The 18903-nt window shown below is 35.4% G+C and overlaps 1 protein-coding gene across 1 annotated transcript in view; it reads right to left on the reverse strand.

The window, feature by feature from the left end:
- DIAPH2 (diaphanous related formin 2) overlaps positions 1-18903 on the reverse strand; it is an 886998-nt gene that overhangs the window by 586782 nt on the left and 281313 nt on the right. Inside the window, exons 14-17 of the mRNA XM_007455866.1 lie at positions 15540-15604; positions 12168-12272; positions 7464-7778; positions 5774-5888 (exon numbers count right to left, since the gene is read on the reverse strand). Of these exons, the coding sequence (XP_007455928.1) occupies positions 5774-5888; positions 7464-7778; positions 12168-12272; positions 15540-15604 (600 nt within the window). The remainder of the gene's footprint in view (positions 1-5773; positions 5889-7463; positions 7779-12167; positions 12273-15539; positions 15605-18903) is intronic.

Below are 18903 nucleotides of genomic sequence, written 5' to 3' on the forward strand. Positions count from 1 at the left end.
AAAAAAAAAAAAAAAAAAAAAAAAAAAAAGGTATCAGTTAACTATGCAACAAAATGCACAAATTACTAAGGGCATAAAAGCCATTGTTACAACATGGGGAAGTGATTAAGAACAAACCCAGGTTCAAACCTCAGCTTTGCCACTTACTAGCTACGTAAACAAGACATAATTCTTAATTCCCATAGTCTGTTTCCTCACCTATAAAACAATGATATAGGTTATCTAGGGCTGGTGTGAGGACTAAATGAGATATGAATTTAAAATGCTTATCACAGCTCTTGGGACATAGTAAATGCTTAATATATATGCTATTACTGCTATTATTGTTATTATTATGATTGCTATTAGTAGTAGTAGTAGTGATGGTGTAGGTAGTAGTACAGTCACCATACCATCACCAATATGTAAAGAAAGAGCTATTTTGAAGCCTACTCATTCAGAAGGCTGAAGATACACTGCCTCAATTTCTCTTTACAATTAGTGACTCTGATAATTAAGTAATGGCATGGACCTCTGGCTCATGAATTCTTTGTTTCCTCTTCCACAAGCCAACTGGAAATGAAAACATGAGTCATCATTAAGTTAAAACACTTAAAATGTTCATAATGAAAAAATCTTTGATAAGGTGATAATATACATATTCAAAGAATTTAGATATAATAAGAATGATGAAATTATATATGGTTTTTAGCTGGCTGCCTGAAATAATTAAAGCCTTCTCGGTTTGTTCCCTAACATATTAATGCTTACACTAAGAAGCATGTATATTATGTCATTAAGATGACAAATTATTTGTTAAGACACCAGGTCTCTCAGGACACTTTAGCACCATTTATAAGGAGTGTGTGCTGAGACTGACATCTCATTATTTTCAAGTCAATTCCAAGACTTCCTATATTATAAAGACAGAGATAAATTAGATTTTAACACTTTTTTGTTTTTTTTCATTGATTTACTAAATATATAAGACTGTGTTAAGCAACCAAACAAGGGTGGGTATCTTCAAAAGCAACCAGCTGATTCTAAGACTAAGAAACATAATTTAAAATATGATCCTAGAGGAAAAGTTCTTTTACATAAATATATCTTCAGACTCAGTTCCACCATAATTTTGAAGCTAGCCCAATATTTCAAGCATTGAAAAATGATCTTTATATGCATTTGAAATATTTATAACACCTCAGTTTTCTGTTATTAAAACTAAATTGCACTACAGAAATATATTATTGAAGAAGCTGAACTTTATTAGCCTTCTATGTTTATTTCTTAAATTTCCTCCAAGCAACATTAAAACCAAAGAAATTGCTTACAACTTGCACACAGTCTTTGTTCTTCCTGAAGCCTCTAGAGAACCCTAGAAATTCTAATTAGAATTAGCAGTTATAACCTACATATTTTATTAATTTCAAGTTTAGTTAATATTAACCATCATTAATTCTTATATAATATCACTATTATCTATAATTACTATAGATTTTTAAGGAAAATGACATTATTATTATAGCCTTGTTGTTCATATGTCCCCAAATATCATCAATTTGAATAATAAATAAAACTAGAACACATATGCAAATTCCAACAGTTACATGTATGATGTACAGTCCAAAGTATCAGGTGTGTTTGGGTTTTCCGTAAGATCTTACGGACAACAAACTTTTTGGCCAACCCAATACTAAGTCTTTTCCAACTGCCTCTAATATATACACTTTTTGCCATTAATCCAGAGAGCATTTTGAGATCTAGTTTGTCATACAGCATCATTATGGCTTGTAAGAAGACCCTAAATATTATAAGCATGAGGACACAGGATTTGGGAACTAGAAGAAACTGTAGAGATTAAGAACTCACACTGATCAGGATATTGTCACATCTTGTCTAGCCTACTCGTATTGATTCACAATCAATGGTCCATCATCTACCTGTGAATTCCCATTACCTATCCTCCAAAGGCCCACTCAATGGCTAATTATCAAATTATTGGGCCCCTAGGCTTAAAGAACAAAACCCCATTTCCTCAGTGTGAAATTCACCTCACCACCTTCACTCCAAGTCCCAGCCCAACAGGCTATGCTTTCAACACAGAGTGCACTTCACCCTCTCCATATTTTGCTAATGGTGTTCTCTGCCTAGAATGCCTTCTTTCCTTCTCCCCCTATTGAAATTTTGTTTAAATTTCAAGGCCCAGAACAAATTATACCGCCTCTGGGATCTCCATTTGCCCTAGTCAAAATTAACTGTTTCCCTTTTGTGCTCCTTTGGCTTCTTAAAAATATCTAGGCTAACATTTAATAAAAATTGACTAAGTGAAGTATACCTCTTTCTTTCTCCCTGACTAGATGAGTTCCCTGGTACAAAGAGAAGACCTTATTCATTTATCTCCCTCCTATTTAGTATAAGACCTTGCACATAGTGGGTACCCAACAAATACAAATTAAATGAAATGAGAGATCCATTCTCTCCTAAGACAGAAATATTTTGGATTATTATAGGAAATTTAGAATAATTTTCTCTACAACTCTAAGAATAAGTGATTCAAATAGAAAGTATAATTTGATGGTACTTTCCCATATTAAACATTTACACATTTAAATATTATAGGTATCAGAACTAGCCTACTTTAAAACTTCTTTCTATTTAGCAATCTGAAGCAACTATAAACTCCTAAGTGAAACATTTTCTTGAAACACAGACCAGTAATGCTTCACAATGCATTTAGCGAGAAGAGAGACATGAGCTTTCCAAACCCCTTGCAGGAGGAGGAAATTCTCAGAGGTTTTGGAACACTGGGTCTAAGAGCTTTGGAAATAGGTCTTAGAAACGAGTATGTTGCTCCTTCCAGAACACAGCTGAGTGAGTGGCAAACAGCAGCAGAATAGGGAAAAAAGTGGTGCCCTGAAGCTAGGAAAGCCAGGGCAGTGTGTTTTGAGTTGCCTGGAGCCAGAGCCTCCAGCTGATTTCTTACTGATCCTGCCACCTATTGACCAAATTATGAATCAAGGCACTGCAAGTGACAAGGAACTTCAGCTGTTAGAGTTAAGATCAATCAATACTTATCAAAACAAAGAGAAGTTTGTATCATTCAAATTTGTTTTGGCTATGTTATGGAATATGCTATGATGCTTAACTGTTCCTTTAAATGTCCCTTCAGAAATAAGTTTTAGTAAAAGTAATGGTACTGAAAGGTGCTCCTGACCTAATTTGGACTCAAATATTCAAAATTAGGAAAGTAGAAGAGGTACTAGTGTCACATAGAAAATTCAGAGAATCAGAGTTAAGAGGAATGGAAATGCAGAATTCTCAGTAGTGAGTACGTGAGAGCCTTTACATGACTTTGGTTTTACTTTGCTTTGATTATGTTTTAGCAGCTAGAGTTAAGAATGGCTTCTACTCTAACTGACTAGCTTTGCCAAGTGCTGCTCAAAAGAGCATGGAAGTCTCTTACTGAATTAACAGTTGTAATAAGCGTCAATAACTAAAACAAAATACACACAAACACACACAGCATCATGTTAAATGAAAGGGAAAGGGGAACTGATATTTATTGAGTGCCTGCTATATCAAGTACCATGCTGGGTGCTTTAAATATATAACTGTATTTAATTCTCAGACTTCTAGTTAAACATTAGTCTTTCTCATTTTATAGATGAGAAAATTCAGTCACAGAGGTTACTAGTATCACAGCTGAAATACAAGAATGTATGACTTCATTTCCTCTGGGCTTTTCCCACTATACCACACTACCTTGAGAAACTCTAATGGATTTTATACTAACCTCCATGTTTCAAACTCCACTTTCTTCATTTGTAAAATAGAGTTTGGCTTAATCACTTCTAAGGTCCAGACAGACTCTGAAATTTTATGAAACCTATAATTCTTATGGTACTCAACACAAATACATCAATAAGTAAAAGAACAAATGCTCAACACGAAATGTGCAAATAACTGGAGGAAGTTGTTCACAGAAAAAGAGGTTAAAATTGCCTTTGAAGAGAAGGAAAGCTACTCAACTTCACTCCTAATTTAAGGAGTAAAAATTATAACATGGATGATTTACCATTTCACCTCTGAGATAGGCAAAGTTTGTCAGGAAACAGATGCTCATATGTATTTTAGATGTAACACTATAAATGGACACAAATTCTTTGGAAGGAAATTTGGTAATATCTATCAAAATTATAAATGCAGACAGCATTTTATCCAGGAATTTCACTTCTAAAATTTATCCTACAGATAGATCCTATGTGCACAAACGTATACGTAGATACACATTTGCCACAGCATTGCTTGAAATAGCAAAAGGCTGGAAATAATCTAAATATCCATCAATAGGGGACAGGTTAAATAAATTCAGATAGGCCCATACCACAGAATTCCATGCAATGTGTAAAAAGAACAAAGTAGATAAACATAAACTACTATGGAATAATATCCAAGTATATAAAGTAAAAACAGAAAGAAGTAAAAAACAAAAAATGATATACACACATATGCTTCTAGAGGCATAGACTATTTCTAGGAGGCAATGTGGGAAATCAGTAAGAGTGGTTTCTCTAGGGAAGAAGCTGTAAGTCTGCGATTGAAGGGATATGCTTACCACGCATCTTTTGATTATTATTATTATTAATACCTTGATGTGTAAGCATGTTTTACTTTTTCAATTTTAAAAAAGTGGTTATAGTAAATAGTAATGTCTGGAGTCCTTGAAGAATCCTTTAAATGTGAAGTCTAGTAGAGCAAATAAGGGAAGCCAAAGACTTTAATGGCAGGAATTTTCATAAATGTCAAAATTCTTCAGAATACTCTAATCACCCCAGATTTCTGTATGTGTGTGAGCTTCGATCTACAAGGAACAACAAATATAGTACAAGTACCTCCGGTGCGCAAGATAAGCTAGAAGGGCTGAAAAGGAATAATTTTCACCTCTCTCTCTCTCTCCCTCTCTCTCTCTCTGAAGCTTCCAAAATTCACATTCTCACATTCTAAGGCATGTTGTGACAAATCAGACAAATGAATGGTAAAGGAGCTAATTCCAAGGGCATGGGCATGTGGAGTATATCAATTTCTTAGTTGTAAAGACTCACTCAGGCTGAAAAAGCTCCTATGCTTAAGTAAGCTATCAATTCTGTGATGATTAGTAAATTAGTAATGTTAAAATGAAATACCAAAAATTCACAAACCACAATGATTAATTATGAGACTGAGAAGTTACCTATACAGTACCAAAATTATGTGTGAAATTCATAAGTGGTTAAGGATCTAATCATAAAGAAGGCACTCAATTATCAAATCAGTAAAATATACTTATTAGGTACCAGATTTTGATATTATTCCAGACAATCTGCTTATAGAAAAAAACTATCAAATTTCCAAAAAAAACCAAATGGATTACTACAAATGTAAGACTACATAAGCATGATGGCACCAAACTTACTCTAATTACATTATTTTCTCTTACATGGTGAATCAACAGATTCATCCCCTCTGCTTCTCAGTAAAAATGACAACTTTACAATAGAGGAGTATAAGTTACATATTAAACAATAAAAATAAAACCCATATTTTCAGGTGAATAATAACATTTATGCAAAATAAATTTAACAGGAAAAAAGCTATCCTTCTTTCGTTGCTAGGTAAAATACAGTTAATATGTAAATCTAATTATGTTTGACTCTGCCCCAAAAATTATACATGTACATGTTACTAGAAATTTTTAGCAAAGCACTGAATTCAATATATCTGAAACAAGAACTCTATATTAAAAAATAAAATATACCTTTTATCTGTGTAGCGAAATTCAGTGCCAATTTTGCAAAGAGATCTGGATTTTCAAACTTCTCCTCCTTAACTTTCAACCAGAAACAGTTCTCAGACAATTCTTTGGGTTCAATCTGAAACAAAAATAACAAAGATAAGTTTCTAAATTATTACTTCATATTTAATTTTTCAAAGAATTTACTTTCACCAAGGTTGAATGATATTACCTTCATTCATCTACCTACTAAATCAATTTTAGGATCTATCAAAACAACACTTTTTAAGTAAACATTCATTGGGAAAGTCACAGACTTCTACTAGTGTACAGAAAAATACACAACAGCAACAGGCCATGTAGCAAATTACATTTTAAAGAATCTTCTACTGGAAGGAATCTTAAAAATAATTTAGTAAATCCCTCCCCCCAACTTACATACCTTCTTCTTGCTCCTGGATTTTTAACGATGGGGAAACTGAGATTCAGAAAAGTAAATTCCCCATGGTTACAGAAAATAACCATAATAGCTGACACTTACATACCTCCTAAAATGTGTCAGGTACTCTTTTAAGTGATTTCACACATTAACTCATCTCACCTAATCCTCACAATAATCCTTTGAAGTAGGACCTGTTATTATCTCCATCTTAAAGATGAGGAAACCGAGCTCCCGGAAGTCTGAGTGGCTGCCCAAGCTAGTAAATGGCGAAGATGGCTTTCACACCCAGGCAGTGTAGCTCCACAGAATTGTGCTCTCAGCCACTACACTGAAACCCAATATTAGAATTGTGCATTTTCCAGTATATATCATGATGCTTTGTGATATGTAAGTGCCATTACACTATATGCCTAATTGCTAAATTAACATATCATTACATTTACACACACAGATAACTGGGCCAGCAGCTTCTAGGTCCTAGAGTTTGGTCGATTGTGCCTAACAAAAAATAACTACATTCCAAAAACATTTATACCTCATTTACTCTTATGAGCAAAGCATAAGTATATGCTTAATTTTAAAAATGATTTAACCATTATTCTGGTCAAACCAATTTAATATGTAGATACTGTCAGATATCACTGTAACTATGTTCTTGGAATAGACATTTCCCCAAATGGTGGCCTGGGTAATTGTATTTTCATTAGATTAGTTCCCAGTGAATGCGGACTGTGTCAATCTTGATAATAAGCTTTTTATAAGACATGTTATTTGATAATAATAAAGCAAAATAACATTCAAAAGAAAAATCTTTCACACATCATATAAAAGAACAGTTTATGTCTCTACTGAATACTGTCAGCGATTCCACACTATCTGAAAGTTTAAAACTAAAAGAAAACGAATAATTTTCTAAGAAAAAAATAAGATAAAAAGGCCCATTAATACAAAGATTATATTTAAGAATGTTATAGCAATTAAAGTTAACATTGGTAAAAGAATCAAAATTACTTTTCATATACTATTCTCTAAAACCACTTTCACTTTGATTTTCCTTTTGTTTTCTATGTTAATTTCAAGTTGTCTGTGGAGTTTCCAATTCTCCAGCTATGAAAGATGAACATAAGACGGTGAACTCACAAGCAAAAGCAAAAGAATCAGTGGTCATGTTCTCAATTATTATATCATACCTATAAGTAGCAATACCGTCATTCACACATTAATGAGCAACTATGACTAGACAAAGCCATAAAGCTATAGTCATAGTATTACCTTTGACCAATTGATCCTCTTCATGGACACCTCAGGTTTATATATTTTTTTATGCTTCATTCCATATGGCAGATCAAGTGTTCCCAGAGGAGGAGGAGGAGCTCCTCCAAGGGGAGGTGGTGGAGGAGGTCCCCCAAACAAAGGCAGTGGTGATGCTATTCCATGTACCCCAGGTAAAGGAGGTGGAGGAGGAGGGGGACCTCCTCTGGGTAGAGGTGGCGCTGGTGGAGGTGGGGGCGGGGGTGGCCCAGCACCTGGCAATGGAGAAGGTAGAGGAGGGCCTGGAATTCCTGATGAACCTGAGAGTCCATGTCCCTGAAATATAAAATAACCCAATGCTTATTTAAATGCTTACAGTAAAGTATAGTAGCAAAGATAACTTATCAGTAGACATTTGTGGTTGGGTTGTTTAAGATTTATTTAATTTAGCAACGTCTAAGGGCTTAAGAATACATGAAAAAGACTTGCATAGTTTTTTGATAAGCATTCTAAACCCTGGATAATGACTAACTGTTCATATACTAAGGCTAGGAAAGTTGGCATGCTCAAAGATTTTGTGAAACACTCCTCCAAAATAATGAAAACTTACCTTTCATTATAAGTATATGCAAAGAAGAAGTACTGTATATGGCTTGGGCCTGTTAAGACTAGTTGGTATGAATACGGGATGATTAATACAAAATAACTGATTTAACTCCCTTGGGGCCGATTAGCTTTACACGAAGAGTCTGTCTCATAGCACCAGTAGCTTAGGTATTTTCTAATACCAAGAATTAATGCTAAGTAACATCCATTGCATAATAATACAGGTTTATCAATGTTTTTACATCTATTATTTCTTTTCATCCTTATTATAACCCTATAATGTAGGGTTTATCTCACCGCTTATAGATGAGGAAACTGTAACTGCAAAGAGGTTCAATGACTAACCAAAGGTTGCACAGTCTGAAATATGATTAAGATTTACATGTGTTTCTTCTCATATCTAAGGCAGTCCTCTTTCAACTACAACAGACTAGCTCCTAACGAATGGGTGTCAGTTGCCTTGAGTGGAATTAATTACAGCTTGCAGTATGAGCAGATCATAACTTATTTATCCCATCAGAAAAGAACTTCAAGCTCATTCTCTAATAATGATGGATGATAGCTGACGGAGATCACTACATTCCATATTGCCCACTTTTTGATTATTAATCTGGACCTGTTTCTTTAAACCATTACTGATGACAACAGTTTACTTTCCGAAATGAAAATGAATATAAAAGTGAGTTTGTTAATTATAAACATTCCTAAGGAAGTCCTACAAATGAACACGCATCTTCTGTAATTGAGATATGACATTAGACTAACTGAATGAAAAGTTTAAAACTATTAACATGTCTTGGTATAGTGTTATTTTTATTTGGGGAGAAACTCTTCTAATCTTTACTAATAAGAATTTCCTCCACAGACTACTTAATTGAACTAAACAAACTTAGAATTATCTTTACATAATAAATAAGTGGAAGCCTATTTTTGAAACAATCAACTTAAAGGACTGACCCATTTACAAGAATGCTAAAAATTAACAATCACAGGTAAACAGCATCACAGAAATGTTTCTCCTAATATTCAGTGCACATTGACCACAAATATTTTATTCACACATATGAATGTTTATGTGTGTATATACATATATACAACTAAAGTGTTTATACACTTAAATGACAATCCTCTCCTGGAATGCAATCCCCTCCTGAGATTAGGAAGAAGGATAGGATTAAAATATGCAAATTCTTTCTATTTTATTTTTAATGCAGCAAAACTATAGAAAACAGTCTAATTTTTCCAATCTTGATTGAGATAGCAAAGAAATTCTGAGGAAAATTAAAATAATTTTTCTGAAAAGTTCAGTAAATTAGTAATTTACCCTATAAATTTTGTATATAAATGGATTTGTTTAATAATTTGAAAGGTAAAATGTGTATTCCATATTTTGTATTAATTGACAGCAAAATGAAAGTAATACTTGTTTGTAAACAACATTTTGCCTCTATGAGATCATGTTTATGATATAAAATTTGTGTAACCACAAAAATGCTATTACTTTAAAATAGGACTTTTTACTCAAGTTAAATAGATATTTTACAAATTGAATAAAAGTCTCAAATGCCACCAGCCTTAAAATCAAATCATATCAGCCATTTTCTTCCCTCCTATGAACAATTAGGAATGGAACAATTAAATGAGACCACAATAGAGTATTGAGAATTGAATACAGCAAATGGACCATTTACTATTTGACACAATTTGGGGTACACTAGAAAGTACTGTGTGACTCTGCACTTTTCCAGATCCGTTGATAATAAATAAGTAACTACACAATTAAATGGTAAGGCCCTGTGCTAGGTGCAGTAGGGACTTTAATAAGAGTAAGCACAGGAAGTAAAAACATTGTCCTCAAAGTGTTTATGCTGCAGGGGAAGGGATAAAGCAGGCACACAACCAAATATGATAGGAGTGGTCTACAAAAGTGATATAAAAGTTCAAAGAAATTCCCAGAGTTTTGGGTGACGCTTTCCAAAGGATGTTATACTGAGCTGATCCTTAAAGGAGATGTTTCATTGGCACAGAGGAGCAAGGGAGGGCGTTTCTGAGAGAGAACAACCTAAGTCAGCATTTCTCAACTAAGTTCCATGAACAAACTCTTCTGCAGGAGATGTTAATAGGTGGTCTGAGATAAAGGGTTCTGTGGCTAAATGAGTTTGAGAAAGCTATAGGAAAAAGAGTTCGACAGGTTTCTTTAATGTAGGCCATCTCAGACCCTTTAGTATGCTAATGAAAATGATGAATCTCCAAGGGGAGAATTTCAAGCGTACCAAATTTATTGGACTATGGAATGCTTTCCTCATGAAAAACCTATTAGCATCTCTGTAACTAATGTCTGGGAAATGCTGGCTGAAGAAAAAGTGTGGAGACAGTAAATTCTACATGTGAAGGGAGGAGGAAAGGTGACTTAGCTGCAACAGAGGCTGGAGTTAGGGAAGCAGAGACGAGGCTGCAAAGGGGAGATAAGGGAGCCCCGGATAGAAGGCCTTCAAATTCCCGGTAAGGAGATTTTTTCTTTAATCCTGAATGCAACAGGCAACCATTGAACATATTAAAGCCTGGAGTGACAATAATCAGGGCAGTGTTTTAAGAAGATTAATTTGCAACTGACAAAAAGCATGAATCTGAAGAGGAAGAGGCTATAGGCATGGCAGAAAGTTCGGAAACTATTGTAATATTCCAGGCAGGATGGAATGAGAGAGTGGCCCTGGGGGGTTCAGGGTTTTGATGCAAAGCGAAAAAAAGAGAAGGAACTGACATAAAACAGTGACCAACTTAATAATCTGTCAGGAGGCAGGGCGGGGAAAAGGCCAGGACAACTCCAGCTTCACAATAAAAAAAAAAATTGGTGGTAAAATTTAAACAAATAAGAATGGAGACCAAGCTGGTTTGAGGACAGAGAAGTGACCACAACTAATGGGTTTGATTTCAACATGCAGCAGGACCTGCCCACGCGGAGATCTAATCAAGAGCTGGAAATAGACAACAAACCCAGGAGACTTGACACCTACTAAAAGGTGATATTTGAATTTATGATATTGGATGGGATATTAGTGCAAGGACATACAGAGAAAAAAGAGCAGAGGACAGAACACTGGAGAATGTCATCATTTGGAGGATGAAAACAAAGAAACTGAGTTCTGAGACATGTAGAAAACAAAGTCAGATGACACAAAAAAGAGAGACTGAGTGAAAAGAAATTATCAAATATTACAGATAAGTGAAAGAGGCTAAGGGTAGGAAAAGGCCACTGCATTGAGTAATGTGGAGTTCACTGTTGACTTCTGAAGTCACTTTTCAGTAGATTGACAGAAACAGACCTAGTCAATCAACAAACACCCTACTGGGCATCTATGAGGCTAAGAACTAATCTTATGTTTCTTTATATTCATTTAAAAAATATGTTGTGTTGAGAGTATGTTATAAGCTCTAAAATTTAGACACCATAATTAAGATTTTAAGTGTATATGGGAGGTTTTCATCATAGGGAATGTAGGTGGAAATATAAAGTTTACAGATTTTGAAATTATGGTAGTCGAGATTTAAAGAGATCTCAAAAAGCTTTAATGAGCATTTCCACATTTCTTTTGAAAGAAAATACTATGCATCCAATTTTTCAAATCATCATGAAAATTTCATCTCAAGAAAGAGTTTTGCTTGTGTAATACATTCCGTTAAAAATACTCAGGGCAGGGCTTCCCTGGTGGCGCAGTGGTTGAGAGTCCGCCTGCCGATGCAGGGAACACGAGTTCGTGCCCGGGTCCGGGAAGATCCCATATGCTGCAGAGCGGCTGGGCCCGTGAGCCATGGCCGCTGGGCCTGCGCGTCCGGAGCCTGTGCTCCGCAACGGGAGAGGCCACAACAGTGAGAGGCCCGCGTACAGCAAAAAAAAAAAAAAAAATATTCAGGGCACTTTATGCAATGAATGCCATATTTTTATCCAAACATTAAAATGATTTATTGTCCTGGAAAATCAAATCTGTAGTTATTTCAAGTAAAATGGGAAACTACCAGAAAGTCTGCTTCTGGTCACATTTTTCCCTTCACCTAACAAGATAGTTTTCTACCTTCGAACTCAATGTGACATGACACAAAGTCTGTATCTTGTTTCATTACCTGGGTTCGAAGTTGTTGGATTTCTGTTTCAAGCTCTTTGATTTTTTCTTCTCTTTTTTGAAGCTCAGCTTGAGCTTCCTGTCGAGCTGTGAATTCTTCATCGAACTGCAATGATCACCACCATAAATGTACACTTAATAATACAGTTTTGAGAAAGCTTTAAACAACAATATGCATTAAATAAGTGGAGTGTCTTTTGCTTCTTAAATTTCCCAGGCCACTCAGAAAATCGGAGCTCTTGATTATTTTATGGCAATTGAGCACCTTCGTGGGGATGGGGTGGTAGTAAAGAAGAACGATGTCCCCAGCCCAAGGTAAAAAAACCCGTTTTCACTTCTGAAAAAAACATACTAAACAAAATTTTAAAAGGGTGGACTAAGAAGGCTCTCTTCATATATAATGGACATTTTTGTGTTTTGTTATTGAAAGTTAGGTTTTAGAATTAATCATGTTTTTTTTTAATGTTTCATCCCATACTTTTAAGTTTATTTAATTAGAAAATGAAACCTAAAAATTAGGAATCAAGCAGTTCAACTCTTTAAAATTATATTTAATCTTGAAAAGAGACTGTACTTTTAGAACGCTCAAACGGATGTACAGTAATACAAATCAGACTATTTTTATTACAATCTTAATTGTCTAGCATTCAAAAAGTGATGCTCCACAAAATCTGACAGTAGAATGATATATGCTCTAATGGCATTCTCATTCAGCTGGTTAACCAAAACACTTGTATAAAATGTCATAAGAGGGAAAATGAGAGGTTAAATTACAGTGTGCTAAGCCAAAGAGACCATCAGAATGGTGACTATCCATTTACTGCATCCTGCCCAGCACTTACCTCAGTCAGGTGAATACCGCTCATGTCCAGCTATAGAACATTTGCCCTTTATTGTCACTGTCACTTCAAGTTATTTTAGAAGTCTATACATTATTCCAACAATGTTATTTATGTTTTTAAAAGTGAAATATCTTACTGCCAAAAACTGCCTTTAGAGTTTGTGGAACAAGGAAAAAGTGTGTTTACTGTTAATAAATATTCCTCCTCATAGTTGACTTGGCCTTTGGAAATTATAAAATGCCATTCAGATCCAGTCTGAAGAAACAGTGGGTGAGCAAAGTGGATAATAGGGTTTGAGTCAAACCTGCAATACTACTTAATTAATTCTTTTATTCATCTCTACTTGAGTCCTGGGAAAATGTCCCACAGAGGTTGGTCCAAATCGTTTCTAATCTTTACATTTCAAACTTACCCTGATCCTTCAGTATCAGCAAATGACCTTGTTTCCTAGGTCACTGAGAAGATGGAGCTTTTTTGACTTCACTAGTATCCATGTTAAGACTGATCTGATTCTGTGACTTCCCTGGTGGTGCAGTGGTTAAGACCCTGTGCTCCCAATGCAGGGGGCCTGGGTTCGATCCCTGGTCAGGTAACTAGATCCCACATGCATGTTGCAACTAAGAGTTCACATGCCACAACCAAGGAGCCCATGAGCCGCAATTAAGGAGCCTGCCTGCCGCAACAAAGAAGCCCCCCTGCCACAACTAAGGAGCCCACCTACCGCAACTAAGACCCAGAGCAACCAAATAAATAAATAAATATTTAAAAAATTGATCTGATTCTATACTCCCAGCCTCCTTGCCAGTGTTATCTTCTCCTGTGTGCTTCTCAAGCATGCTGTCCACACAAGCACACTACAATTTTGCTCTACAAATGGTTTATTAGTACACTTGTGGAGAGGCACACAAGGCTTCTGCTTGTAATTTAAAATGATCTTAATCTGTAAACCCATGGAGTAGGAATCAGAGAAGCCTGAGATATGTGAGCTGGAAGACTTCTTACAAGTCCACTAACTTTATTCCCTCCTTTTAAGGATGAAAAAATTAAGATCCAAGAAGAGTAAGTGGCTTAAAGTCACAGCTAATTAGCAGAAACACTGAGATCAGATCTTACAACTACCGCTTCTCATTCTAGCTGTCCCCCTTCATTTTTCTTTTTTTTCTTTTTTTTTTTTTTTTTACTACTTTATACTGCCTCTTAGAATCACCCAGAATAAGAGAAGGTATGCAGATAATCACTAGGAGACCATACATGTTTTCATTCTAAATGTTGGCGAGGAGAATAAAGCATCAAACACTGAAACTTCTTTTTTATTATTTCAGGACTCCTTTTCCAATAATAGATGCTTACAGAAATTTTTACCAGATAGATCATCACAATTTGCTCCAGTCTTGTGGTATCTAATCACAGTGCCAGAGAAAAAGAGATCCTGAGATTTTCAAAGGGAATTTTAAATGTGCTACTTAAAACAAGAACATTAGAAATATAAAGGTCTACTAATTGAAGTGTACAGTTTCTTTCACCAATAAAAATGACAGCTTCACACAAACATTTTATGCTCAAGCTCTTAAAATCTATTCTAGTAACTGAAAGAGCAAAAACATTTCTTCAGATGCCCTGAAGTAACTTCAGTAATACTCTATAATTTCTAGAGTGATAGCAAAAGTGATTATCTAATCTCCAAGGTAAGTCATAACTTTGAAGAGACAGCAATATGTAAGCACTTTATCTTGCTGTCAAAAGACTCAAAACTGTAGAGATTTTAGACTTGGGCTTCAATCCTTCTCCTTCCACCAACAGGAGAGAAATACTATACTAATGCTTTACAGGGTCTAAAACCAAACAATGCAACTTTCGGTAGAAGCTCATAAAATTGTAGCTATGCTTTCATGAAATAAGGAAAAGACCATCTGAGATCTAAATAAAATTCAGATATTCATAAAGTTGGCATTTACATAAAGCATTACACAAAGAAAGGGGAACCTCAAATTCCACCAAGACTACATACATGGAGTAGCAGCATCACTTTAAAAATGGTAATTACAAAATTCAAAGAAGATAATCTAAGCAGAGAGAGACAAAGAGAAAGAAAATATTGCATCATTCTGTTTCTATCAATAGCACTGATTTAAAGAACATAACAGATAAGACTAGCTAAACATCTCCACAGTTCTCCAAGGAGCTAACTACTGTTAAGTGAAAGCTGCAGGAAAGAAATGGCGGAATGTGTTTTGGTTGACCATTTCAAACTATATGCTTCCAGCAACCTAATTTGATTTCATTTATCACTTTAGTAGAATATGGTCAGTGTTTTTCTTCCATAATGGATTAAAGGTGATGAGCAAGGAACAGAAGCAACTTTATCTTATTGGGAAAGAAATCAGTATTCTGGGGTGGTGTCTGAATCCAGAAACATAAAGAACTATATCACTAAACAGCATTTATAAGACCTCGCATAAGGAAACAAGGTAGAATATGTATTGTGATTACATTTTACATTTCATAATTACGGCTAATATTTGATGTCTTACCTTCTTTGAAAATTCTGCTGCTTTTTGTTCACTTTCTTCAACTTTTGCCTTGTTCACACAAGAATCTATTAAGATTGATGAAAAATGATTAGAAATTATTGCATTGGATCACTAGGCAAATGATGGCTGCCAGCCTATAATTCTACTACGTAAACTATCATTTTTATGTCAATTGCTGTTAGAGGGAAATTGACCTATACTGCATGTAAAACATAAACTACCAGGTTTCTTTTGTATACTAACTGAATTCAATGATAGTATTGTTGAGGCACAAAACCAAGCATCCAAGAATATATTTGACTCAATCACCATCATTATAAAGGTATTCCATTATTTACCAACTTTAACAATTATAAAACTCTTTAAAATTTTTTTTGTAGTTTATTATGGGAGGAGAAGTGCCAAAGAATCTATGCTATTCTTAAGATTATTAAAGATCAGGGACTTCCCTGGTGGTCCAGTGGTAAAGAATCCGCCTTACAAAGCAGGGGACTCGGGTCCAATCCCTCCTCAGGGAACTAAGATCCCACATGCTGCAGGGCAACTAAGCCCACGTACCACAACTACTGAGCTCCTACGCCTCAGCTAGAGCCTGCGTGCTGCAAACGACAGAGCCCACGTGCTCTGGAACCCATGCGCCACAACTAAAGAGCCAACACACCCTGGAGTCTGCACACCACAACGAGAGAAAAGAAAACCTGCACGCCACAACCTGAGAGAAGCCCACGCGATGCAACGAAGAGCTTGTGCCACAACAAAAGATCCCACATGCCTCAACGAAGATCCCACATGCCACAACAAAGACCCGATGCAGCCAAAAATTTTTAAAACTAAAATAATTTTTTAAAAAAAATCAACAAGCTCATCTTAAAATATCATATTAAAAAATAAGATTATTAAGGCTCAAAATGGCCCTTAAAATAAGGCTACAGGGGAAGATACAATAACATTTAAAAATTCAGGCTTCCTAAAGAAAGATTTCACTTGAACTACTTCTGAACAGGGGCAGACTATAGTATTACGTAAATAAGAAAACAAACATCAAACTTCTCAGGTCTAATCAAACATTCCAAAATATAAATAAGTGAAAAACCTCGTTTGGGAAATATTCTCAATACTGTATACACAGTTTATTCTGTATACCTATACCTAGCCATCCTATACCTATTTATTTACCTAAAAGAAATGAAAGCATACGTCTATAACCAGAATTGTATGTGAATGCTGATAGCAGCTTTATTTATAATAGCTAAAACCAAGAAATAATCCAAATGTCCATCAACAAGTAAATGTATAAACAGGTTGTGCTGTATCGATATACTGTAAAAGTACTCAGTTATGAAACCAAATGATACATGCCACTACCACAACACAAATGAACCTCAAAATAATTACGCTGAATGAAAAAGCCAGCAAAGAAAGTACGTGCTGTATGTTTACATTTACATAAAATTTTACAAAACAAAACTAATCTATACCACGAGAAGATCAGTGATTGTCTCACGATGGGGAGAAGGGGGAAGCATGGGAAAAAGACTACAAATGAAAATGCAGAAATTTTAGGGGGTGACAGAGATGCTTATTATCTTTTTTTTAAATTTTATTTTCTTATACAGCAGGTGCTTATCAGTTATCCATTTTATACATATTAGAGTATACATGTCAATCCCAATCTCCCAATTCATCACACCACCCCCACCCCCCACCACTTTCCCCAGCTGGTGTCCATACGTTTCTCCTCTATATCTGTGTCTCAATTTCTGCCCTGCAAACCAGTTTGTCTGTACCATTTTTCTAGGTTCCACATATATGCGTTAACATACGATATTTGTTTTTCTCTTTCTGACTTACTTCACTCTGTATGACAGTCTCTAGATCCATCCACGTCTCTACAAATGACCCAATTTCATTCTTTTTTATGGCAGAGTAATATTTCATTGTATATATACATATACCACATTTCTTTATCCTTTCGTCTGTCAGTGGGCATTTAGGTTGCTTCCATGACCTGGCTATTGTAAATAGGGCTTCAGCGAACACTGGAGTGCATGTGTATTTTTGAATTATGGTATTCTCTGCGTATATGCCCAGTAGTGGCATCGCCGGGTCATATGATTATTCTATTTTTAGTTTTTTAAGGAACCTCCATACTGTTCTCCATAGTGGCTGTATCAATTTACATTCCCACCAACACTGCAAGAGTGTTCCCTTTTCTCCACACCCTCTCCAGCATTTGTTGTTTGTACATTTTCTGATGATGCCCATTCTAACTGGTGTGAGGTGACACCTCACTGTAGTTTTGATTTGCATTTCTCTAATAGTTAGTGAGGTTGAGCAGCTTTTCATGTGGTTCTTGGCCATCTGTATGTCTCCTTTGGAGAAATGAGTATTTAAGTCTTCTGCCCATTTTTTTTTTTTTTTGATTAGGTTGTTTGTTTTTTGATATTGAGCTGTATAAACTATTTTTATATTTTGGAAGTTAATGCTACTTGTCAGTAGCATTGTTTGCAAATATTTTCTCTCAGTCTATAGGTTGTCTTTTGTTTTGTTGGACTCTCAACCACTGCGCCACCAGGGAAGCCCTTCTGCCCATTTTTTGATTGGCCTGTTTGTTTTTTTAATATTGAGCTGCATGAGCTGTATATGTATCTTGGAGATTACTCCATTGTCCACTGATTTGTTTGCAAATATTTTCTCGCATTCTAAGGGTTGACTTTTCATCTTGTTTGTAGTTTCTATTATTTTGCAAAAGCTTTTAAGTTTCATCAGGTCCCATTTGTTTTTATTTCCATTACTCTAGGAGGTGGATCAAAAAAGATCTTGCTGTGATTTATGTCAAAGAGTGTTCTTCCTATGTTTTCCTCTAAGAGTTTTATAGTGTCCACTCTTACATTTAGGTCTCTAATCAATTTTGAGTTTATTTCTGTGTATGGTGTAACGGAGTGTCCTAATTTCATTCTTTTACATGTAGCTGTCCAGTTTTCCCAGCACCACTTATTGAAGAGACTGTGTTTTCTCCATTGTATATCCTTGCCTCCTTTGTCATAGATCAGTAAACCATAGGTGCGTGGGTTTTTCTCTGGGCTTTCTATCCTGTTCCATTGATCTATATTTCTGTTTTTGTGCCAGTACCATAATCTCTTGATTACTGTAGCTCTGTAGTATAGTCAGTCTGAAGTCAGGGAGTCTGATTCCTCCAGCTCCATTTTTTTCCCTCAACACTGCTTTGGCTATTTGGGGTCCTTTGTGTCTCCATACAAATTTTAAGATTTTTTCTTCTAGTTCTGTAAAAAAATGCCATTGGTAATTTGATAGGGATTGCATTGCCTCTGTACATTGCTGTGGGTAGTATAGTCATTTTCAC

This window comes from Lipotes vexillifer, unplaced genomic scaffold (genome assembly GCF_000442215.2).
Source record: "Lipotes vexillifer unplaced genomic scaffold, Lipotes_vexillifer_v1.1 scaffold82, whole genome shotgun sequence".
Classification (NCBI taxonomy): Eukaryota; Metazoa; Chordata; class Mammalia; order Artiodactyla; family Lipotidae; genus Lipotes; species Lipotes vexillifer.